This window comes from Pleurodeles waltl, chromosome 7 (genome assembly GCF_031143425.1).
Source record: "Pleurodeles waltl isolate 20211129_DDA chromosome 7, aPleWal1.hap1.20221129, whole genome shotgun sequence".
Lineage (NCBI taxonomy): Eukaryota > Metazoa > Chordata > Amphibia > Caudata > Salamandridae > Pleurodeles > Pleurodeles waltl.
This window is the reverse complement of record NC_090446.1, coordinates 694,055,192-694,080,500: the sequence shown is the minus strand read 5'-3', so window position 1 is coordinate 694,080,500 and position 25,309 is coordinate 694,055,192. Positions and strand designations below refer to the sequence as shown.

At 49.9% G+C, this 25,309-nt stretch overlaps 1 protein-coding gene across 2 annotated transcripts in view; it reads left to right on the top strand.

The window, feature by feature from the left end:
* Positions 1-25,309, top strand: part of ARHGAP26 (Rho GTPase activating protein 26) — a 1,945,875-nt gene that overhangs the window by 1,593,249 nt on the left and 327,317 nt on the right. For both annotated transcript variants that reach the window (XM_069244698.1, XM_069244699.1), the window contains exon 20: positions 21,983-22,142. In XM_069244698.1, coding sequence (XP_069100799.1) covers positions 21,983-22,142 — 160 coding nt within the window. The remainder of the gene's footprint in view (positions 1-21,982; positions 22,143-25,309) is intronic.

Below are 25,309 nucleotides of genomic sequence, written 5' to 3'. Positions count from 1 at the left end.
AATTCTTGGTGCTTGACGACTTATGACTTTAAAATCTTCTCCAAAATCGATGTGGCTATTTTGCAGTTTTATATGCGCAAACTCGACCAGCAGCCAATGAAGTGCTTTAGAGGCGCCACCAATGATATAACACAAGTGCTGATTCATTTTTGGAGGGCACAGGGAGATTGTGAATTTCCTAGAATCATGGGATGGTGAACTGATTCCGATACTCAAACCTTGTTCCCCAGTTACAAAGGAAGCAGCTTTGGTTCAACACCACATTTGAGACATCCGTCGTCAGGGAATGGTAATTACTGTGGGAACGCTTTGGATAGCATGGACCAAAAAATAATAATAAGTAAAGCATGTGAAATGTAATCAGGAAGAACATGGTTAACTTAGCTGAGAGCAAGAATGCTCTGCAAATAAAAAGGGAAGCATCGCCGAAGACGAGCAGGAAACCAAGAAAAAAAAGTCCCCCAAAGAACAGATAAACACGGCAAAGCATAATTATTCAGTTGTTTGTCCCAGCTCCCAAAGAGAAAAATGAGGGACAAAGAGACATGATTGACCACTCGCAAGCAAGGTTTTTTAATTGACACTGAAACGAACAAATTAAATGGCATAAAGCCCACAGAAGTAGACGAGGTGCTACGCTTATGCTCAACCAAAAAAGTCTGAGAGAAGGAGCGAAACAGAAGAAACGATGTAGGAGTAGCAAAAAGTATATGCTACGCCATCGAGAAGAGCTCGATAGGAAGAAAGCATATACTAAAAAATACACACTGAGGAGTCCACGGGACTCATTTACTTCATGTCAGAGAAGAACTGTCAGTGCTTGAATAGTACTGGAATAGAGACCCTCAAGGGTAAGATCAAAAACATTGAAAGTCCCTTTCTCAAGGCCGTATGATACACAATTGTCACTCTGCAGTCAAGCATTGTCTTGAGCTTTCAGACTCGATCCTGACTATAATCCTGACTTCCTGATCCTCACGGAAAGTGTCTCAATGCCTCATCTAACCATGCACTTGACCTTCTTCCTCCCAGGTGTACTACATTTTGCGTCACAACCTGGAAGGTAGACATGGTGGAGGTCTCGCACTCATTCACTGAAATTCTCTGACATACCGAACCCTTCCAACGACTCCCTTGCAGTCCTTTGAAAGCTCAAAAGCTTGTCGGTGGAACTGTCCACATTCACTGCCTCCAACCTCAGATTGAATGTGATTTACCATCCACTGTTTCAACAGAACACCTTCATCAAGGAATGCATAGATTTCTTCAACTCTCAACCTATCAGCTCTGACAGCAATATCTTTCTTGGTGACTTGAACATCCACTGGGGAGACTTGGACAGTAGTGGTGTGAACACTTTTACCTCCTTTCTCAAAGCCAACAATCTCCAACAATACTGCCATAAACCTACACACCACAAAGGCACTATTCTGAATCTGATAGTCTCAAATTCCACCCACCTAAAGACATACAACCCCATTCCAGTTGACTGATTTGACCACATGCGGATCCCGTTCTCTCTAACCAGCTCTTACACCAAACCTTATGGGCAACCCAAGAAAGAGAAAATATGGTTGAGAGACACATCCATCCTTGGCACAGAAGCCATGGCCATCACAGGCCTTCCCACCCTAATTGCGATCCCACCCTATCTTGACATCAGCGAGGCCACCAACTAGTTCAACTTCTGCATTGAATGCCTTTTTGACAAATGAGCCCCTCTGAAGTGCAAATTATCCACCCCAAGACCCTATAGGGTTCTCTTAACAGCTTTATGAAGAACATAAGCAAATCAGAAAATACAAGAAAGGATGGAGAAAGGCATCATCCTTTAGGAGTATGACTAAGGTTGCATAGCGAGAAAACAATACAAATCCTCTGAGCGAAATCATCATATATTAGAGCCCTCATGAATTCTGCAAAGAATAGACCTGTTCAAGGTTATTTCATAGTCTGTTAACCCTGCTATCACTTCGGTTCCCAAGCCATCCGTGGCCTGTAGCAATGGCTTTGTGGATTTCTTTGATAAATAAAGTTAGAGACATCCATATTTCACTTCTCATCATGAGTGTCTACTGTGCAAATCACTGCAACCATGGTCATCTTTCTCTCCAATCTCAAACAGGACCTACTACAAACTATCTCCAAAGTAAAACCCTCAAGCCATTATCAGGACACTATTCCAGGATCTATCAGCAAATCTCTTGCCAACCACCTTCTCCCTATATGGACCACCTTGGTCAGTTCCTCTCATATAATCGGGGCCTGTTCCCCGAACAACTAAAAATGGGTCAAATTACTCCGCTGTGAAAAAAACGAAACCCAACCTTTTGATCCAGAGAACCTGAACAACTGCCGCCCAATCTCTACTCTCCCATTTTAAAGCAAAGTCATTGAAAGCTGAGTAGCGTCCCAACTAGCCTCACACATCCAAACAAACAACCTCCTAGACACTCTGCAATCAGGTTTCCCCCAGGGTCACAGTACAGAAACTGTAATCCCCCAAATAGTTGATGATTCCCTTAGAATCCTTGACTTCGGCAAGTTTTGCCTCCTGGTCCTCCAGGGTCTATCTGCCACATTCAACACTCCAACCATCATGTCCTCCTTTGTATTCTTGAACTATGCATGAGATGTGGAGGAAATGTCCTCAACTGGCTTTCCTCTTACCTAGCCAACCGTTCCCAAATTGTGAAAATGGGCAACTGATTCTCAAGACTTATCAGCGTTCACCAAGGTGTCCCCCAAGGTTCAGTCCTCTCCCCAACCCTCTTCAACCTCTACCTAGAACCACTATGGTTGATTCTCAGAAACTCTGGGATTCACTTCCATCTCTGCTCTGATGATACCCAGATTTACTTGAAAATCTCATCCCCGGAGGACGTTGCCCTGCTTTCTAATACATTCTTAAAGATTCAAAACTGGATGTCTAACCACCATTTAAAACTCAACCCAACTAAAACAGAATTTCTTTTGCTCTCACCTCCAAAAGCAAAGACGCATGTTGAAGAGTGGTTGGCCAACCCTTTCCTTCTTAGTAGGCTGTCCTGGCATTGTCACAAGGACCATATCCCTCGGAATTGCCCTGGACAATTGTCTTAATCTCCCCAGCCACATAGCAGCCATGACCAAGCGTGCACAATACCAAACTAGGCAGCTTTGAGGTATCAGACAATTGGTTCTGGAACAAGACTCAAAACAGAGTTGCAGTCTCTCCTTCTCTCAAGACTAGAATATAGAATTGCCCATCTCTCGGGCATTCCTAAAGTTCACATAGGCCCACTGAGAGCAACACTACATGCTGCAGCACATTTTGTCTTAGGTCTCAAGAATTTTAACCACATTTCCTCTTGTCTTGTTAACCGTTCAGTTGTTGCTCATTGAAGCGCAGGCCCAATTCAAAATTGCTTGCATCACCCCCAGAGCACTGCACTCCTCCTCACCTTCCTATCTAAACGAGAAACTGAAAATCTCCAGAGCAAATAAGGGTTTCTAGAAATACCCCCATCCCTGCTCCTGGAAACCCCCCACCTTCACCCAAGAACAATATATGAATCAGGCCTTCTCTGGCAGCGCCACTAGAATCTGTAACTTTCTGCAACCCTCACTCACCACCTGCCTAGCAATCTTCAAAAAGGCCCTTGAGCTCCTCCTATTTGACAGACATCTTGCTTAATTCACCCTCAACCAGAGTTATTTACTTTCTCCAATGCTCCCTGATCTGCTTCGTTTAACTGTTCATGTCCTCCGTCCAAATGTTGTAACTGTCTGTTCTGGTAATTCCTCTATACATACATTGCCATAAACGTCCGAGTTCAACTACTATTAATGTAACCCAATGTAACCCTTTATTCTGTGCGTTGTAAAGCATTCTGATGCCTTTGGGCCAGATCCACGTGATATAAAATTGCAGATAAATAAAAAAGTATAATGTGTGACAAAAGCAAAGAGCCATGGTGCCATCTGATATGACTGCAATGACATTATCTTAATAGGTACCTTGGTAAAGCAGATTCTGAATGTCCAAAGAAAGAGTGCACAAAAACAAGCGCCATACTCATCCTGAAGCCGACCATGATAACATTTGCACTGAAAGCACTTGACTGATTTGCACTGAAGCAAAAGAGTGAGTTGAAAACACTACACAATGCACCTAGCTTACATTTCCAAGGGGCTTGCAGAAGTTTGCATGGCACTACATCCAGTAAAATGTGAGTTACAGCATTCGGGCAACTGTAACTGCTGCAACCCTCTTTTTCTGCTCATGCTAATAAATGCATCAGGAAGTAAACATCTCTGATAGCTTGCTCAATAAAAAAAACATTATGATGGATACTTCTAAGAGCAGATTCCTCACTTTAGAATATCCCCAGGCACCTGACAGGATCTTGAAATTTTCATAGTGGCGCTCCTGAACATTGCTAGGTAGCGTTGTGCAGTTCCACATTGGCTCCATACTGCCCCGGAACTGCCCCATATAAGTGCCACCTTTGCATGCTGACACAAGTTCCTTTCTTTCTGCCCCTTCCGACATGGATCAAAGCTCCTCTCCCTAATTTCCTGAGTTTTCCAAAGACTTCCAAACTTTTCACAGTGTAGTAAGGAAGGATGCCCATATCAAAAACAACAAGATTGAAGCTATGCTGCAACTGCAAAAAGAAGATATCTGCCACAATTCCACACAGAGGGGATCTTTGATGCCTTGGCCTGAGCCATGACTCTGTCAAATGATCAGCACACGGTCATGCACCCGAATGTGATTAAAAGCATAGGGCAAAGCTGAATGTCGCCAAGCATGCAAAGACGTTTCAGCCTTTGCATAGATCCCTCTCATAGTTACTGGCCTGAATACAGCCTCAGTCATGGGGCTGCTTCCGCCATTGTTCCACTTCCCGATTGAAGTCTTCTGGAAAGTCCCAACACAACCATAAAAAAAGCAAAGCAAGATTTTACTCATCCCACCACTCTGATTCCAAGGAGAAAGCACAAGTGTGTTGAGATTTAAGTTGCACTCCTTCTAGGTCACCAATCACTGAATTGATTTGTCAGCTGGCCCCAATTCACCCTGAATTCCCTTGGCTGTCGACGACCCTGCAGCAGGTGGAAGCCTTTAAAGATGCCATGTTGCAAATATTCAGTGTGCTTGGGCCTCCTCTTGCATGCCTTTTAGCCACATAGAACCACATGGGCCTCCAGTGTGGTTTCCACTAGCAATACCCTCCTCAGCTCAGTCTGTGCCCCTTAGGACCTATTAATGTGCTGGCTTGTCCAACATTGGTACACACTTCTACTCCGGCCCTACGGTCCACACCAGTTCCCGCCAACCTGGCGCCGGTGGATGACTCAATTCTCATGCTGGACCCCAAGTCAACATCAGCCTGAGCTCAACCAATATAGTGCTCTGAAATTACAGAAGCGCAACCAGTTGTCATGAAGTCCGACACTGACCCTGTTCCACTATTTTCATATCAGCATTATGTATCTGATTAATATATCTAACTGCAGATTCCTCACTTTTAGAATAATCACCAGGTGTCAAACTTGATCCAGAGGCTTTTTACTGCAGTTCTTTCACACACTGGTAGGTAGCATCATGTGGCTCAGCAATTACTTTATTCGCCCATCGAAGTGATGAAGTAGAGGCAATATAGGAACCACCCCTGCGTACTGACGTCAGTTACTTTTTTACGCCTTTAGACTCCGATTCAGATCTCTGCTCTTTTTTTTCCTTCATCAGATGGCAAACAGTGAGACTTGCACTTACTTCTCACTTTTTTGATGTACACCCCTTTTAAGCTACTGTCCATTAAGGCTTTTGATGTTCAAAAATGGTCTTTCTCATTGCCATAGCATAACATCTGAGCAAGCTCCAGGCTTTTTCATTCAACCCAACTTATATAACATTCTTTCCTGATACGTTGGTGTTGAGGACCCAAGCTTCTTTTCTACTGAAAGTGGTAATCTCATGTCATGTCAGGCATGCTATCACCCTTCCAGCATTCTTTGCCCCACATTATCCCTCTAAGGAGGAAGAGAGACTTTATCTTCTGTTGGATACTTCTAACTGCAGAATACCGGCAGGGTCTCGATTGGGTCCTGAGATTTATCTCAGCAAATTCCCCCCTGCTGCAACACCCCTGTAGCTTGCCATCAGCAGTGCACTGTCAGCTGGTTGGAGGTCAGATAAGTTTTTACCTCCATTGCAAAGGTAAAGCATCACATCAGATACGTGACGTTCACCACAATGACTTTTAGTGGACCACTTGTCCATTCTCCAGCAAGAAGTTTACTCTCTCCTGGAGAAGGGAACGATAAAGAGGGTCTGGTCCTCTAGATTGATAGTGGCTCCTGCTACTTCCTGGTGCTAAAGAAGGACAGAGGATTTCATTCTTTATTAGAATTCGCCCCCTGAACAATTTCTTCAAGCAGGACAAGTTCAAGATGCTCAGTATGCCCCAAGTTCTGTTTGCCCTGGATCCAGGTGACTGGATGGTAGCACTGCATTTTGAGGATGCCTATTTCCACATCCCTGTCCTGCAACCGCACAGATGTTGCCTGCAGTTTCAGGTGGGCTGTAAGCACTTTCAGCTCTCTTTGCTCCATTCTGGTCTCACCAGTGCCCTCTGGTGTTCATGAAGGTGATGGTGGTCATTGCTACCCAACTCCAGAGATTTAGAATACCTGTCTGCCTACACCTTAACGACTGGTTATAGAAGGCGGGCTCACTCCAAACAGTTCTAAGCCACCTCCAGACACCGGCTGACCTGCTGACATCTATACGATTTTCTGTCAATGTTCCAAAGTTACACCTGACTCCTTCCCTCTCATTGGAGGCATTTGTGCTGTTGAGAGCCTTCCCTCCACCTCTATGAGTGGACCGACATCAGTGTGGACGCCGCTCACTGTCTAATAGGAGTACTGTTTTAAAGTCTCCAAATCCAGTCTATCACCTGGGGAATATTCACATAATCTGCAGTTATTTCGAGTATCCACCAGAAAGAGTGTTAATAAAGGTATGTAACTTGTTTTACTGAACTATTCATGATCTCTTGGATTATTGGAATATATCTATGTTCCGATAGATATTTCACCTGCAAATTCCACAGATCATGACTCTCCCTTCATGTTGGTACTGCTGAGAGATGTTTGCAGGGCAGTTTGTTCACGGTTGTCCTTTGACTTTTACCTCAATGTCCACTTCGAACTCTGCTCCTGTCCGATTGAGTAAAGTCCAAATACTGGTGGCCAGCTCAGTTCTAGTGGTGTGGCTTGTGCTGCTTGAACTACTTCCAGCTTTTTTAACACCTTGCCTTGACCATCTCAGGTTGCAGCATTCATCCAAGCTTTGCTGATCAGGATCTGGCCCCCTCCAGCTCCCCCTGGTGAGCCAGGGAGTTTACATACCCATTGTATGCCACTCTGTCAGCAGTCTCTACCCTACCCCAGGTCAGCATCAGATGGATGGTCTGCTCCATCCCAACCTTGACATGTTCCATTCTTTCTTTGGAGGCTTTATTGAACCTTTCAACATTAGCCCAAATTATTGTGCTATGGCTAGTGCCAGTGCAGGGCCCTTACCCAATTCTTTAGTTGTTGACTGTTCCTTTAGCCAGAATTGATCAGATCTGTGGTGTTGATACTACCAAGACATCTAGCACCTTTTGATCGTGGCCCCCAGAGATCCAGGCTCTCCACTGTCTCATCTAGGTGTTGTGATTCGTCCATTACGGGTTTCAGGGAAATTGTGAGGACGTAGAGGATGAGAAGAAAGCATTTCACCCCTTCTCCTCTAGGAGTCAAGGAGGTTTCTATCCCACCTTCCATGCTGTGCTGCCAATAGATGAGGGTCTTGAGTCTGAAACTGATTTTGACTGGACACCTAATTTTCCAACAGAGGACACTTTCTCTTTTAGCCTCTATGAAAAGCTGTAGAAGTCTTGGATTGTATGCTGCCTGTGATGGAGGGAAAACTAATTTCTTGATTGAAGTTCTCTAGAATGCTGCCTTCTCTTCAGAGCTTAATTTAAATGCCTTTATTGTATTTTATATTCTTATAATAGTAGTGCATTTAGGTAACCAAATACCCTAGTTCGTCATTTCAACATTACTTATTCAAGAATAATCAGCAAGGCAAGATTTTCCATTCTTATCTACTGTCCGGGTTCAATGTACCATCCCTATGTGTTTGATTAAGAATAATTTTGTGAAATCAGTATATTGTAGCTTGTTATGTAAGAATATTCCTAAGCCCTAACTCTTCTCTCCCTCCCCCCAACTCAACCTCCGAGCTCGTACTGCACTTTAATGAGATGCTGATGGAATCCAATACATTTAATAGGTAGTAGATCAGTCTCTGCCCTGGCAGTCAGTGGTTGAGTCACACCGCATTTGTTCCTGGCACCTGGTAACCCTGACTTTTTCTTGTAACCATGAGTTCATTTTCATAGGCCACAGGATTGTTGAGAATTCTCTTTTCCTTGTCTTTGTCCCATGCATTGGATGCCAACTGGAACTGGCTTGAAATGCCATGGAAGATAGTTTGCTTGTCAAGTGGTTTATGTAGTGCTCTATGACTGATGGCCTACTGAGACCATGCTCTTGATGAGATGGCGCAGATGGCAGTTTTGCTTCTTCCTTATCATGGGAGTGACTACTTTGCTCGGATGGTTCGTGGGAGATTTGGAGCTGCTAAACAGCTCCTTTTGTCTGGCTTTGACATAGTGAACTATGTGGCCAGGTCCATGCGCTCATTTGTCTCTTTGCTAAAGTGCTGTTCTGGTACCTCTTGTATGCTGATGATTGGTCAAGCTGTCTTGTTAGATTTACTCTTTGAGGGAGTCCCATCTTTTCAGAGTAGATGCTGAACGATTACTGGAGAGATCCAGAAAGCATAATTTCCTTACAATTCCAGATCTTTTGGAGGATCCCTTAAGTAGATTTAGGAGCACCTATACTGGATTTTGTACTTTTATTTTCATCAATCTGTGGCACCTACACTTGTGTGTTGTGGGTGTGAAGGGTATTCTTGGGGATCGTAACCTAGTTCTGAGGAGGCGAAGTTCTCATTGTATGTCTAGCCTAATGGGATGAGCATGAGGTTCAATGGCCTGACTTGCCCCTTTTGTTTGTCCCCTCTTCCAAGTAGTCGAATTCCACATTCTAATGGTAACCTTGTTTTTGTGGCAAGCAGTTTCTAGGGGTGTCCCCTGTGGGGTCCCATCCAAGGTTTTGGAGGTTTCTGTTCTTCTGTCATTGACTATTGGTAGGTGGGGCCTACTAATGACTGGACCATTTCTGGTTTGAGTTTGGTGCTGGACTTCTATCACGCTCCTGGAGCTCATTGTTTATCATTATGCATGTACAGTTTGACAGTTGCATGTGGAGGTAGAAAGTAGGGACAGAGATGTTTGGGTGCGTCTGACTGGTTTGCACCATAGGGTATTTATTGCCGTTCTGTCTCTTTCCTTTTTCCTAACTGCTAACATCTGATCTCTGAATTTGTTAGTTTTACTTTGCTTTTCTTTGTAGGGAGCCGCTGCAGTCTGTGCAGTACCATCCAGCAGGACATTGCATAGCCTGCAGGTGCTTCAGATTTGGCCTTTGTTTGGTTCTGTCTTTTGTTTTTGCTTGGTTAATGCGCGCCATCTTGGGGGCTGGTTTCCTAAAAAGGTCTTGATCCGCCTTGTGGCATGTGCTTTCTATTTTGAAAAAACGTTGTGTATTAAATCTTCAGTATCTGAACTGTTCTTGTTCTGATTTAGTAGTTGTGCTGCTTGTGCTTGATGTATATCGCTCTGTGTGTAGTCAGTTCCTTGTTTCTCATTTGTATGCACTATATTCATTCACTCAAAGTCTGGGGATTGAATTCAGGCTATGGTGGTCGTTCGGGAAAGTGGATAGTTGGAGTTTTGATGCCCTTGTGTTCTGATTTCACGCTTGTGGCTGACAAGCAGTTGCTGTCCTTGACGCCCTAGATCTTTAACTGGAGTTTGCTTAGTGTCTGACTTTTCCTGTAGTTTACTATCTCTCGTGTTGTTTGTAGCAGGCATTGTTTAGGTCAAGGTGCATCTCCTTTTTAAAGTGTTTGTTGATTGGTCGATCCTCCATTTGAGATGGACATGCAGTGCAGCTACGCTTTTGCTGCCAAAAGTTGGTGGTTTTATTGAGCTTTGTCTTTCTGTTCTTGCTCTTGTTCCTCTTTGTTTGTGTACTGGTAACATTCTTTTTCTCATCCCTGCATGGTTGTTCATTATGATCTTTGTTTGTTTTCCCTTCTGTTGGTATTCCTTATATCTGGTTATCCACTATGGGGCGTTTTTGTTTCCTTTTGTCCTTGGCTGGTTGGGACATTGTTGGGCAAAATTTGGTTGTTGTCTTCAGCTAACAGTTCAAGGCATAGTCCTAGTATTGTGTAAAAACGTAACTAGGTGTTGATTGTGTCACTAATTGGTAATTGCCTCCTTGTGATTCAGTGCGGTTAGGGCCTGGAATGTTCTGCTTCCTTTCTTTTGGGTAAGCTTCCCTTTGTTGTTGGGAAACTGGTGTTTGACACTTGTCTGCTGACCGTTGACCCTGTGTTGTTGAGCATTACTATCTAAGTGATTTCCTGTTTTTTTCCTACTTATTTTTGTGTTGCTGTAAGTCTGAGGTGTGCTATGGGGATTACCCTTTGGTTTAGCTTTTATGTTGCTTTGCTGCTGTTGAGTGGCTGCCTCTCTATCATACTTGATGTGTCTTTCATAATGTGCCTCATGCCTGTCAGTGCATAGGGTTGGTAAACCACCTTGCTTTCGCCTAAGTCCTGTCTTGTCGTGGTACTGCTCTGGTATCAATTAATGTGGTGAGAAGTCTGAAGGTAGAATTATCGATCAGAAAAAAGTTACTTACCTTCCATAAAGATCTTTCTGGTTGGTACGTTATCTACCCGCAGGTTCCTCACGTACGCCCATACACCTCCCTGTTCTAAGGAGTGGCTCTTATTGTGGCTCTGGGGAAAAAAAGACGAGAACCTGACATCAGACCACTGGTTGGAGCCATAGATGTATGTGAAGTCACATCAGCGGAGGTGCCAAAGCAAACTTGGTGCCATGGAACAAGTGGTTGAAGTGGGCGGGTTCTATTTTTTAAATTTTAAACTAACATTTCCCCTCACCCCCATAGTTCCCATACTTTTTTGTGCAGATCAACCTCTGTATGGCCCCACCTACTGGCGGATTTCCTGTTCCAGTCTGGTGCATGAGGGAGATTTATGAGGTGAGGAATCTGCAGCTTTCTCCAGAAATATCATTAACAAAGGTAAGTAACTTTTTAATTTTACTTGTACAATAAACCTCAAGGCACATTTTTTGTATTTAAAAAAGACCCAGCTCCCTCTTATTTGTCTATTTTGCCCTTAATCTTCCTATAACAGTGACTGCCAATGGACCCTACACCCGTTTGTTCGTTCCCGATTTTCCACCAAAACTTCTTTATCCTACACATATTCACTTTTTTCTCTCTTTTGGAGAGGTTTTGACTTCATTGATGTTTAGAAGTGTGTTGCATTTTTATTTCTCTTTGAGGAAAGGCTTGATGACCAAATACAGAATAAAAAAGCAACCTCAGCCATCAGAAACTCAGGAATAGCTCAGAATAAAATAAAGAGCGACTTTATTGCTGCGCCAAACATTAAGGCCCTCATTCTGACCCTGGCGGTCGGTGATAAAGCGGCGGCCAAGCCGCCAACAGGCCGGCGGTCTAAAATATGCAATTCTGACCCTGGCGGGAACCGCCAACACAGCCCGCCAACTTAACACTCCGACCGCCACAGCGGTACAAACAAACAGCGCGGCGGTTCCCGCCAACAGCCCGGCGGCAGACAAAGTACCGCCCACCCTATTACGACCCACCAATCTGCCACCTTTTCCGGGGCGGGAGCACCGCCGATAAGAACACGGCGGAAACAGACTACGAACGGGAAAACGCTCACCTCTACGCACTCCACGCGAGATTCCGGCAGTATGGAGCCAGAGTTACAGGTCATCCCCGCACTCCTATTCCTCCTCATATACCAGGAGCACGCCCGGCGGCGCGGAAGACATCGGTGAGTACTGCACCTACGACACAGGGGAGGGAAAAGATTACCGGCACACACCCACCCACCCACACCCACTACAACACACACATCAATGCATTCCCACAGATCACTGTCGCAACCCACAAACCACCCCCCTCCGAAATAATGCAAAGACCAAAAGAAGAGATCATAAACGGGCAGATATATTGAAATATGTACGCCATTAATCCCAAAAAATAAATAAACTATGTACAAAATATATACAGCTACTAAATGTAGTCCAACCACTGTCCGTGGATCACAGGGGTCCTGTGCAAAGGGGCAAGGCCCAGTCCCACGACAAGAACTCCACGGAGAGAACACTGCAGGGGCATCAGAAAGAAAATAGGACAGGCACCTCAGGGGGAAGGGAAGGGGGGGCACCTCAGCCACTTGAGTACACGACGCCAGATCCACGAGGGGACTCCATGACCACTGGGCCATCCTGGGGAGAGCAAAGCCACAGTCCAAACAGTCCATACAGTGGGTGGCCTGCCCACTGGGCCATCCTGGGGAGAGCAAAGCCACAGTCCATACAGTCCATACAGTGGGTGGCCTGCCCACTGGGCCATCCTGGGGAGAGCAAAGCCACAGTCCATACAGTCCATACAGTGGGTGGCCTGCCCACTGGGCCATCCTGGGGAGAGCAAAGCCACAGTCCAAACAGTCCATACAGTGGGTGGCCTGCCCACTGGGCCATCCTGGGGAGAGCAAAGCCACAGTCCAAACAGTCCATACAGTGGGTGGCCTGCCCACTGGGCCATCCTGGGGAGAGCAAAGCCACAGTCCAAACAGTCCATACAGTGGGTGGCCTGCCCACTGGGCCATCCTGGGGAGAGCAAAGCCACAGTCCATACAGTCCATACAGTGGGTGGCCTGCCCACTGGGCCATCCTGGGGAGAGCAAAGCCACAGTCCAAACAGTCCATACAGTGGGTGGCCTGCCCACTGGGCCATCCTGGGGAGAGCAAAGCCACAGTCCATACAGTGGGTGGCCTGCCCACTGGGCCATCCTGGGGAGAGCAAAGCCACAGTCCATACAGTCCATAACAGACCCCACTGCCACTGGAGGAGGCAAGTTGGCCAGAGGACATCCTGCAGCCCTGCCCGAGATAGATCCTGCCCTGCCACGTCTGCCAAAGGGCCAGCGGTTCTTGCCCTGAAGGGCCCAGTTCAGCGGTTCTTGCCTTGAAGGGCCCAGTTCAGCGGTTCTTGAGACGGCGGGGCCCAGTTCAGCGGTTCTTGAGACGGCGGGGCCCAGTTCAGCGGTTCTTGCCTTGAAGGGCCCAGTTCAGCGGTTCTTGCCTTGAAGGGCCCAGTTCAGCGGTTCTTGAGACGGCGGGGCCCAGTTCAGCGGTTCTTGAGACGGCGGGGCCCAGTTCAGCTGTTCTTGCCTTGAAGGGCCCAGTTCAGCGGTTCTTGAGACGGCGGGGCCCAGTTCAGCGGTTCTTGCCTTGAAGGGCCCAGTTCAGCGGTTCTTGAGACGGCGGGCCCAGTTCAGCGGTTCTTGCCTTGAAGGGCCCAGTTCAGCGGTTCTTGCCTTGAAGGGCCCAGTTCAGCGGTTCTTGAGACGGCGGGGCCCAGTTCAGCGGTTCTTAAGACGGCGGGGCCCAGTTCAGCGGTTCTTGCCTTGAAGGGCCCAGTTCAGCGGTTCTTGCCTTGAAGGGCCCAGTTCAGCGGTTCTTGAGACGGCGGGGCCCAGTTCAGCGGTTCTTGAGACGGCGGGGCCCAGTTCAGCGGTTCTTGCCTTGAAGGGCCCAGTTCAGCGGTTCTTGAGACGGCAGGGCCCAGCGGAGCGGTGCTTGAGACGGCGGGGCCCAGTTCAGCGGTTCTTGCCTTGAAGGGCCCAGTTCAGCGGTTCTTGAGACGGCGGACGGTCTATGGCCAACTGCTAAATGCCTGGTGGTGCCCTCCTGGGCAGCGGGGATGGTGCTCCTTCACTGCCCACCTGGGCTGTGGGTGGTGGGGCCCTCCTGGCCAGCTGGGCTGGGTCCTCCCTGGGCAGCGGCTATGGGGCTGGTGGGCTCTCCCGGGGCAGCTGTGCCGGTTCCTCCCGGGGCAGCGGCTATGGGGGTTGTGGGCTCCTCCTGGGCAGCAGGCCTGCTGCCTGACCTCTCCAACTTGCTGCCCTTGCCCTCCTTAGTCGTCGGCCTGTGGCCCTTTCCTCCCTTTGGAGCTGTGGCTGGTGACTGTCTCTGGGTGGTGTCCGGGGGGGATGTAGAAGGCGGGCTCCTGCGGCGCCCCTTCCGCCTTCTGCTCCTCTTCCCAGGGGGTGGGCTGGCTGTCCCCTTGCTGCTGGGCGAAGATCCAGACATGCGGGCTGGCGGGCTCCAATACCCCTGCACCCTTGTCAAGGGGGCTGCAGGGCTGGTGGTGGCTGAGGTGCTCTTCTTACCCCGACGAGAAGGAGGGGGGGGCTCAGGGTCAGGAAAGAAGTTAGTAGTGGCGAGGAAGAGCTTCTTGGGACAATGGAGAGTGGTAGGTACAGTGGGAATGGGAGTGGAGGGAGAGGATGTGGTTGTAGGTGAGTCACGTTTGCTGTCTTTGGGTGCAGGTGCAGGAGGGATAGGCTGTCGTGAGGTGGATGGCTGTTGGGTGGGTGGGTGGCTGCGTTTGTGTGGTGTGGAAGAGGGGGTGACAGACACAGTGGGAGAGGACACAGGGGACGTGTAAATGGCAGTGGGGGTGGTGACTGCACGTGTGCGGACTGGAGTGGAGGGTGTGCTGGTGATGGAAACACTGGCTGATGGTGAGGTGAATGGAGGTGTGAGTGTAGACGTCACAGGGAGGGAGGAGGGAGACGAGGAGGTGGGGGTCACAGAGGTGGTAGTGACTGTTGGCATGTCTGCATCGGAATGTTGCGTGTGTGAATGTCTGCGTGATCTGTGGTGCTTATGTTTGGATGAGCTTCTCTTGGGTGTTGAGGTGTGTGCAGGCTGGTCTGATGGTGTGGGTGGGACAGGCAGAGGAACAGGAGACTGGGAGGAGGGAGTTAGTAGAGGCAGGCAGGAGACAGGGACAATGGCTGCCGTCAGTGCTGAGGCCAGAGCCTGGAACGATCGCTGATGGGCAGCCTGACCCGAATGAATGCCCTCCAGGTACGCATTGCTGCGATGAACCTCCCTCTCCACCCCCTGGATGGCATTCAAAAGGGTAGTCTGCCCAACAATGAGCGTTCGGAGGAGGTCAATGACCTCCTCACTGAGGGCAGCGGGGGTAACAGGGGCAGGGCCTGAGGTGCCTGGGGCGAAGGAGATGCCCGGCTTCCTGGCAGAGCGGGCACGGGGCGAACGCTGAGGGGCTGCTGGGAGGGCGGAGATGGTGCGCTGGGTGGCGGCTGTACCTGTAATGGCGGGGGGCACGGATGGTGCCACCCCCGCAAGGGAGCCCCCTTCCGAGGACGTGTCCGTGTCGCTGCAGGGTCCAGTCGTCCCCGTCGTGGAGCTCCCCTCGCCCTCCGTCTCACTGGTCCAGTCTGACTCTGTGGCATGGCCCTCCTGGGCCATGTGAGTTGCAGCTCCCTCCTGCCCCGATGCCACTTCTCCTCCGCCTGATGATGCTGATGCACACAAGCACAGAAAGACAAACAAAAAGGGGGGGGGAGAGAGAAATAAAGGGATATTGATTACATGGATCTCCGGTACAGTTAGCGGACATGACAGACACAGATGCCCCCTGCACTAAGTTGCGCACTTGGGGTCCGCTACGCATTCCGTGGAACATGCCCTACACGCCTAGAGTTGACAACTGCACCCATGGATGACACGGCCCAGGGATGGCTGTACTGGCACACTACTGAGGGTGGTGGCTGGGGACACAGGGGCTTACGGGGGTGCCCAGCCTACAGATATCGCCCTGGCCTAGGGGGATCCACAGCCCTCCTCCCCCACCCAGACACCTCCACTGCGCGACAACAGAGTAGATGATGCTTGTACTCACCCCCTTGTGTCTGCTGTGCTGCCCTCACGCGCCCATCCAAATCAGGGTAGGCCACCGCCAGGATCCGGAACATCAGGGGGCTCAGTTGACGGCAGGCACCCCGCCTACGTTGGGAGGCCATCCCCAGCAGAGACTCGGCGGTCTTCTTGGTCCCGCGGCGGATGTCCTCCCACCTCTTGCGGCAGTGGGTGCCCCGTCGATGGTGGACCCCCAGGGCCCGGACTTCCTTGGCGATGGCACGCCAAATCCCGATCTTCTCATGGGCGCGGACCTATGTGACACGTACAGGGAGGGAGAAATACCACGTTCAAGTTACTCAGCATTTTCCTTTCCAGTGGCCCAACGCCCCCCATCCCCGCCAGGCCCCCCGCCATGCCCAACATGCCCCCCATCCCCGCCAGGCCCCCCGCCAGCCCCAACATGCCCCCCATCCCCGCCAGGCCCCCCGCCATGCCCAACATGCCCCCCATCCCCGCAAGGCCCCCCGCCAGGCCCCCCGCCATGCCCAACATGCCCCCCATCCCCGCCAGGCCCCCCGCCAGCCCCAACATGCCCCCCATCCCCGCCAGGCCCCCCGCCATGCCCAACATGCCCCCCATCCCCGCCAGGCCCCCCGCCAGGCCCCCCGCCAGCCCCAACATGCCCCCCATCCCCGCCAGGCCCCCCGCCATGCCCAACATGCCCCCCATCCCCGCCAGGCCCCCCGTCAGGCCCCCCGCCAGCCCCAACATGCCCCCCATCCCCGCCAGGCCCCCCGCCATGCCCAACATGCCCCCCCATCCCCGCCAGGCCCCCCGTCAGGCCCCCCGCCATGCCCAACATGCCCCCCATCCCCGCCAGGCCCCCCGCCAGGCCCAACATGCCCCCCATCCCCGCCAGGCCCCCCGCCAGGCCCCCCGCCAGCCCCAACATGCCCCCCATCCCCGCCAGGCCCCCAAGCCAGCCAGTGGCCCCAAATCCAGATAGAATTAAACTCACTTGTTGGTCTGGAGGACCGTAGAGTAGCGCATACTGGGGGAGGACCCCATCCACAAGTTTCTCCAACTCCTCTCCAGTGAAGGCAGGGGCCCTTTCCCCAGTCGCAGCAGCCATTGTCCCTTCCAGACCGAGGTCACAGCAACACTTGCAGTATAGGTCCTCTCCTGTGAAAGTTCAAGTCGCAAGTGGATAAGTAGATAGAAAATGGCGGTCACGTCCGCGGCGGTGCGTCCCGCCACCGCCGGCGCCCTTCGCCATTGGCTCCTGAAACCCATAGGCTTCAATGTTAACCAATGCGGCTTCGCGCCGCGGTCTTCGCCCGCCGCCCGCCGCGGTGTGCCACGCCAGCGCATTGACCTCACATCCCATTGTCACACTTCACAGGTCAGGCAGCCGCCATTTCCAGGGCCCACATGGCTCAATTTCAACTGCGTCACACAGGCCTAGGCCTTGCATAGCCACTCAGACACGCCATTCACTGCATAGAGAATCGTATACTGTGCTAGCTGTGAGTACGTACCTGTGGGTTGCCTGACTGTGTGCTCCATGTTGTCCTTCCTAGGCACCGTCCGCTGGGTTGGGCGAGGAGACGGATGAATCCTCCCGTGTACCGACCGCTGGTGGACCTGTCGACAATGGAAGAACGCCACATTATCCTGACCTACCGTCTTAACCGTGCCACTATCCATGAACTGTGTGCCCGGCTGGAGCCCGACCTGATGTCCCCCATCCGCCAACCCACAGGGATTCCCCCTCTGGTGCAGGTCATGTCAGTACTCCATTTATTGGCAAGTGGGTCATTTCAGACAACCGTGGGAATTGCTTCCGGGATGTCTCAGCCCATGTTTTCAAAGGTGTTATCCAGAGTGTTGTCTGCCCTGATGAAATCCGTGAGGAACTACATCATTTTCCCTGAGGTGGGCGAATTGGCTACAGTGAAGGGTGATTTCTACGCCCTTGGACATATTCCCAACGTAATTGGTGCCATTGATGGGACCCATGTGGCTTTGGTTCCCCCAAGAGACAGGGAGCAGGTGTACAGGAACAGAAAGAGTTACCATTCAATGAACATCCAGGTGGTGTGTTTGGCTGACCAGTACATCTCGCATGTAAATGCCAAATTCCCAGGGTCAGTGCATGACGCCTACATCCTGAGGAATAGCAGCATCCCTTACGTGATGGAACAGCTACAGAGACACCGTGTATGGCTAGTGGGGGACTCTGGGTACCCCAACCTGTCGTGGCTACTGACCCCAGTAAGGAATCCCCGGACCAGGGCAGAGGAACGGTACAATGAGGCCCATGGGCGTACTAGGAGGGTGATCGAACGCACCTTTGGCCTCCTAAAGGCCAGGTTTCACTGCCTGCATATGACCGGTGGATCCCTAATGTACTCACCTAAGAAGGTGTGTCACATCATCGTGGCCTGCTGCATGCTTCACAACCTGGCTTTGCGACGCCAGGTGCCTTTCCTGCAGGAGGATGGTCCAGATGGTGGTGTTGTGGCAGCTGTGGAACCTGTGGAGAGTGACGAGGAGGAAGACGACGGGGCTGAAACAGACAACAGGGACAGAATCATTGAACAGTACTTCCAATAGGACACAGGTAACATTTCAAAGATAATTTAGTAAATGTTAACTACTCTGCAGCATCTCTGCTGCCTGTCTATTTGCCCCAGTGTATGATGACTGAGTTTTGGCTTTTCCCTCCCTATTTCAGATCTGGGGTCCCCACTACGAGTCCTGTGCTTCGTTTCCCCATGGACTACAGCTTTGTGGCAGCTGTTTGTTGACTTCACCATGTACAAGGACATATTTGCACTGTCATGTCAATTACAATCTATTGAAATCACAGCCAGACTCCTGATATTTTGGTGCAAAATAGGTGTTTATTGAAGTGCTCAAAATGGGATGGGTGGTTTCAAGTGGGTGGGGGCTATGGTGAAGGAATGTCCATGGCAGAGTCCAGAGTAACAGTCACACAGGTGCATTGTCCAGAGGCCTGTGGAGAGATGGAGCATGGGCAGTTCGAGGATGGACAGGGTGACAATGTGGGACAGTGGGATGACATCAGGTGGTATCCATTGCTGGCGGGGGTCTTGACATCCTACTCTGTCTTGCGAGATCTCAGGGCCCTCTTGCGGGGTGGTTCTTCTCCTGCAGGAGGTGGGGGTCTGGTGGGCTGCTGCTGTGCGGGGGCCTCCTGTCCACTAGCGCCGGCGGAGGTGGATAGCTGTTCTTGGTCCAGGCTAGTGGCAGGGGCCCTTGGGTGTTGTTCAGTGTCCGCCCTGCTGTTTACGAGGTCCTGCAGCAGCCCTACCATGGTAACCAGGGTGGTGTTGATGGCTCGGATGTCCTCCCTGTACCCCCGATAGTGTTCCTCCTGCAGCACCTGGATCTCCTGGAACCGGGCCAGTACCGTCGCCATCGTCTCCTGGGAGCGGTTGTATGCTCCCATGATGGTGGTGAGGACCTCGTGGAGAGTGGGTTCCCTGGGCCTCTCCTCCCCCCCCTGTCGCACAGCTGCCCGCCGAGTTGCCCTGTTTCCCTGGGCCTCTGCCCCCTGGCCGGTGTGCCCACTACCACTGCCCCCAGGTCCCTGTTGTTGTTGGGGTGGTGGGTTATCCTGGGTGCCCTGTAGTGGTAGACACACCGCAGATTGACGCGCCCTGGAGACAGAGGCATGGGCCCGCTGGGTGGGAGCTGTGCTGGTGTTCCCAGAGGGGTTAGGGTCTATAGTGGCCTGTGCCTGTGTGAGGGGAACCGACTGTCCAGAGGTCCCCGATGGTCCGGGCTGGTCATCGGTGTCCAGATCGACAGAGCTGCTGTCATCGCTGACGGCCTCTTGGGTGGGGGGTGTGGATAATTCTGGCCCCTCCGCCGCGGTGTGTTGACGGTCGGGTCCTGCAGGGGTATAGAGGTATGGTTATAGTTTCAATGTGTGGCATATGGGTGTATCTGTGGGTTCCCGTGTCCCCAAGTGCTGGCATTCGTGTGTGGGGGCTTTGGTGAGGGTGGCTTGTGGGGGGGATGTGTATATGCATTGGGCATGCTTTGGTGATGGGTGTCCATGCTTAGTGGACGCATGCAGGCCTAGGTTTTGGGATGTGTGGGTTGTGATGGTGAGACATTGGCGGGGAATAGGTGTGCTGGGGGTGGGGGTGAGGATGGTGGTGGGGGTGAGGATGGTGGTGGGGGTGAGGGTGGGGGTGAGGATGGTGGTGGGGGTGAGGGTGGGGGTGAGGGTGGGGGTGGGGGTGAGGGTGGGGTTCGAGGATGGGGGTGAGGGTTGGGGTCTGATTTGGCATGCAGGTGGGGGGGAAGCAGTATTGAAGCTTCAACTTACCAGTATCCATTCCTCCGCCGACTCCTGCGAGGCCGTCAGGATGCAGGATGTTCAAGACTTCCTCCTCGCATGATGTGAATTGTGGGGGTTGAGGTGGGGGTCCTCCGCCAGTCTTCTGCACGGCGATGTTGTGCCTGGATACCATGGAACGCACCTTCCCCCGTAGGTCGTTCCATCGCTTCCTGATGTCTTCCCGATTTCTGGGGTGCTGTCCCACTGCGTTCACCCTGTCGACAATCCTCTGCCATAGCTCCGTCCTCCGGGCAATGCTGGTGTATTGTATCTGTGTGCCGAACAGCTGGGGCTCTACACGAACGATTTCCTCCACCATAACCCTGAGTTCTTCGTCTGTGAAGCGGGGTTGTCTTTGGGGTGCCATGGGGTGGTGTGTATGATGTGTGGGGTGGAGTATGTGTATTTAAGTGAGTTGAGTGTGGTGGTGTGTGTTGTTTTGTGTGTGGATAGTGTGTGGGTGATGGTGTTGAGTGGCTGTGGCTGTTATGTTTTGGATGCTGGTGTCTCGCTCTTGCCTTCTTTACGAATTTTTAAGCGTAGGGGTTTGTGGGTGATGTGGGTGGGTGTTTTATATTGTATTGTGTGTGTGGGAGTGGTGTGTGTATGTGTATCAGGTGTGTGGGATTCAAATCGTCCAATGTGGGTGAGTTTTGTTCGTTTGTGTGTATTCTGACCGCGGCGGTGTGTCCCGCCAATGGAATACCGCGTTTGAATGACCGCCGCGTGGATTCGTGGGTCGTAATGGCATGGGCGTATTTCTGTTGGCGTGGCGGTGGAGGTTTGGTCACCTCCACCTTTCCGCCGACCGCTGGTCTGGCGGTCTGTTGTGGCGGTCGGATTTTCGGAGGTTTGCCTTCTGCGGGTCAGAATGACCGTGGCGGGTTTCCGCGACCGCGGCGGGATTATGGAGGATTTCTGACCGGCGGTAGGCGCCTTTTACCGCCGAGGTCAGAATGACCACCTAAGTGTCTTGTTAAGTCTTAGATTGGATTAATTTCCACAAGAGATATACCTCAGCAATTCTTGAAATTCATTCAGAATTGGCGAGAGCGCTGAGGGCAAGTCAGAGAGATTTATGTTCTCGTGGGAGACCGAATCCCTTTCCTGGGCGTGGCTGTTCGTTGTGCAGCTGGTGCAGTGGCACTGGCGCAGAGAGCTGTTCCGCGCCGTAGGTATAATTGTGTTTTTTACTACACAACAGGACAAGGAGGCCCATTGTCCAAGCTTGCGTTAGGGCCTGTGACACCATTGCCTTCGTTAGTCCATTCACACTCTGTCATCTAAATGTTTAATTTTCTGGGGTAGATTTTGGAGTCAACCTGAAATGGTTCAAAATATGCATCCCGCTTTTCATTGTCCCTGTGCCAGAGTTAGCAACCTCATATTTTCATAAATAGCTTAAATGAAGTAAAGATTCAAGAAGAACTGCAACTGTTAAAATTGAAATATTTGCTAAAGCCTTATTTATGGATCGTTTGTAAAAGCGCTGGGAGTGAGCGACAATGCATTTTATTATCTCCTTAGGCTAGATGCTCTCTTCCAGGAGTTTGGCAAAATTAAACTAAAGTAATGACAGCTATTATATGAGGTATTTTTGTCTTTCCTTTTCCAGAGGAGAAGCGGAACAGTGTTAACTCCAGTGCTGAGTCGGTAGGTTCGTCCAATGCAAACAGTTCTATGAACTCAAACAGCGCTCCTACTCAGAACCTGAATCACATCCACTCGAGTGAACCTGACCTGGAAGTGATCAAAATGACCAGACCAAACTCACTGTAAGTACAATAGTATGTGTCAGTCTGGCAAACAATGTACCTAAGTGGGTTCTACTGTCCTAACATTTAAGAACTAGTTCTATTTCAGGCACATTTTCCATTTTGCGTCTTGTACACGGTTCCTGGTTGATAAAGGTTTGGTTGTGTGCTCATTGCTTGCACTTTTGCTAGTTGCATGCACAAACGTTTTATACCCACGGGTGATCAAGTAAAACCTGGAGAGAATCTTGTTGGGAAATAGTCTTAAATCCCTGTCTATGCACGAGTTTCAAATTACGATTTGCCCAATTCAGAATTTTGTGCTGGTTGCCAACAAGTTCATGCCAGATTGTACCTGCTGACAACTTGTGGGCAGATAGTGAAGGGTATGCTTTTTGGCCCGAATGAGAAATCTGTTTATTTGTTATACCTTGCACAATCTCTCTGTGTCTCTGTCACAGTGTGTGTTTCTGTTGTGTCTTTAGTGATTGAGAAGTGATCTTGGAGCAGAGTTTGGGTGGGGTCATAAAGCAGTGCTTAATTTGTTAAAAAAAGAAAAAAGGGGGGCCTTCAGGAGGCCACTCCAGCTTGCACTACCTATTGCCCCTGTGAACTGTGCCAGTGACAGTACCAGCACAACTACTAACCATCACACGCCTGCAAGTGTGACAATTCAGACTATTCCAGGCCCCCAAAGCTCTAAAACTGGCTGGCACAGCAAGTATTAGCATTTTTAATGCTTATTGAGTTAATAAACAACTGTTGATGTACTCATCTGTTATTTAAACAGGCAGCGTCACCATGTTTCAGACTGTCATATGCCCCCGCCAGCCCCCCCGTGGATAATTGTCATTTACGAGCAGCGGAAACCACTGGCTCAAATTAAGCCCTGGCAAAAGTGAACAGAATGGTAAAGACTGGTATTATCGGTGTTATTTGAATACTGCATTACTACCACTAGTTTGGCTCCCAATCATTGTTGCCTTGTTTTCGGATGCTTGCAGGTGCATGTGTGTATGGATAAGAAGTGTATTGGCTCGTTTGGCCTGCATGTAGTGGAGAATATTATGAGGTTGGTTACTGGAATGGTGCTCTACTGTGATTGTAGAGGGCTTGTAGTAGCACAAAGTATCAGATACATGTCATACAATTGGGCTGAAAAGGAGCTCAACAGTCTGTTAGCTTTATAGTTTGTAGCAGTGAGGAGGTTAATGGGTCTTGTGTGCAAGGTTGGAGAGGTTTGCTATTCTTATATGTAGGTGACCTGCTTCAAGGCCAGAGATGCACTCAGGCCAGATCTGTGCAGAGGCTGTTAAAAGGTGAGTTCAGGTTTGCCAAGAAGGGACTAAGCATTGGCAGGTTGCATGAAGGCCAGACATGTTCTTTAATGATGGTGCAGTAAGCGATAGGCACATCTCACTATAGGGAAGAGTAATTCTTATTCATACTCGGGGATTACCCAGAAGTCTTATAATTGGTTCATGCCTATTACACTTTTATTGTTTGGTTTGCTTCTCTGAGGACATGGCGCTGCCGGTAACTCAAGAGTGCCGGCAGTCTCTTATTGGTTAACAGCATAACAGTCAAGCAGATGATATGTGTTGTTGTGCTAGACAGATTTGCTCATGTTAGCACAGATGAATGGGAACAGTAGTATCTTCCCCTTCCCTGAAGACCGGATAAGCATGGCCCTCATTAAGGGCCAGATTCCTGACGCGAACTAGAAAAGAGTTTGAAGCTGGGCTGTCAGAACAGGGAAGGTTGACCTTCCATGTTGTTTTCCATTCTGTTACAGAATTTCAACTTGGAGATGGTCATTTGATCGGAGACTGCATCTGTGTCAGTTGGTCTTGAATTCCCCTGTGTTGAAGTAAAGACTTTTCCCAGTTGTGCACTTTGTACAATGCACTTTGCTTGAGGGAACAAGTTCAGAGCAATGAGAGCTGGCTGGTGTGGTCTTGTGGCTGGAAATAGTCTGCTTGTTACTTTTTGCTAAGAAAATTGAATGTGCAGAGTATCTTAAGGGACGTTTTGCAGAAGAAGTCGAATGGCAGCGAATTATAGGAAATACATAGGTAAATCAGCCCGCCCATAGAAACTTGGAAACAGAGGGACGGATGCCCTGTTCTGTATGATATCACCGTAGCTTGAGAGAACAGTTGAAATCAGTATCTGTGTAAGTTAGAAAAAAATAGAGGTAAAGCCAAAGGGGTAAGGAGGCTTTTAAGGACAGTCATGTTTTTTTCCATTGTTGCAGTACGCTCAAAAGATATGAGCCTTGGGCGTTCGTGTGATAGACTGAGCACACTCCTGAAGCTGAACTTCTAGGGCTGTGTCATGGTGCATTTTTAGGTCTCGGCTCTCAGCGGCTTGCATGTGCTGTCTCAAACTGAGACATGCTGTATCTACTTTGTGGATTAACTGCTGGCAATATTGTCATTCCATTTTGCTTTCTCCCAATTTGTCAAGGGCATGCATACGTCATGCTTTTTCTGGTGTTTAGCATCCCAGAGAGCACTGGCCAACTACTATTAACATATGCAGCAGCCATTTTCTAAGCAATGTTTCGGGACTACTTTTTTTATTTTTTTTTAAATGGGTGACTGGTCGGGACATACTCTAAGCCTTTTGAGCGCCCATCGGTAGAAGATGAACTCCTGGTGGTTCAAAATTGCCAAGTCAGTTAATTCGTCAGCATTTGTTTTATGGCTGTTGCTCAGTAAAACAGATTTCAGTTACATGTTAGAGAAATTATACTATGCGGGAACAGCACCCAAACTCCCTTTAAAGACATTGATGGGCCAGCAGCACCGAGATCACAGGCTCTGGGCACTGCACTGGACTTAGCGTGTACTCCAGCACGGGAAACCACATTCCGGTCATGCTACCTCACTCCACAACGTGTTGCAAGACTTGTACGTGTCTTCAGTGTGTTCAGCAGATAAAAAGGCGCCCGATCTTGCAATTGCGTCTCCTGTGACTCGTAGTTCAGCTCTTTCGCTTCTTTTTCCTTTCAGTAACTTGAAAGGCCAGGCTGCGATTCTGTGCAACACCATCAGCATCACCTGAAGTTCCTGTTGGCTTGCAAGGCTGGCGTTCGCAGCCTGTGGAGCTGTTGTTCTTCGTAGGCTCTATCAGGTCATTCTTCTTTCACCCAAGGCAATGTGTGTTGTGTTCTGTTTTTAATT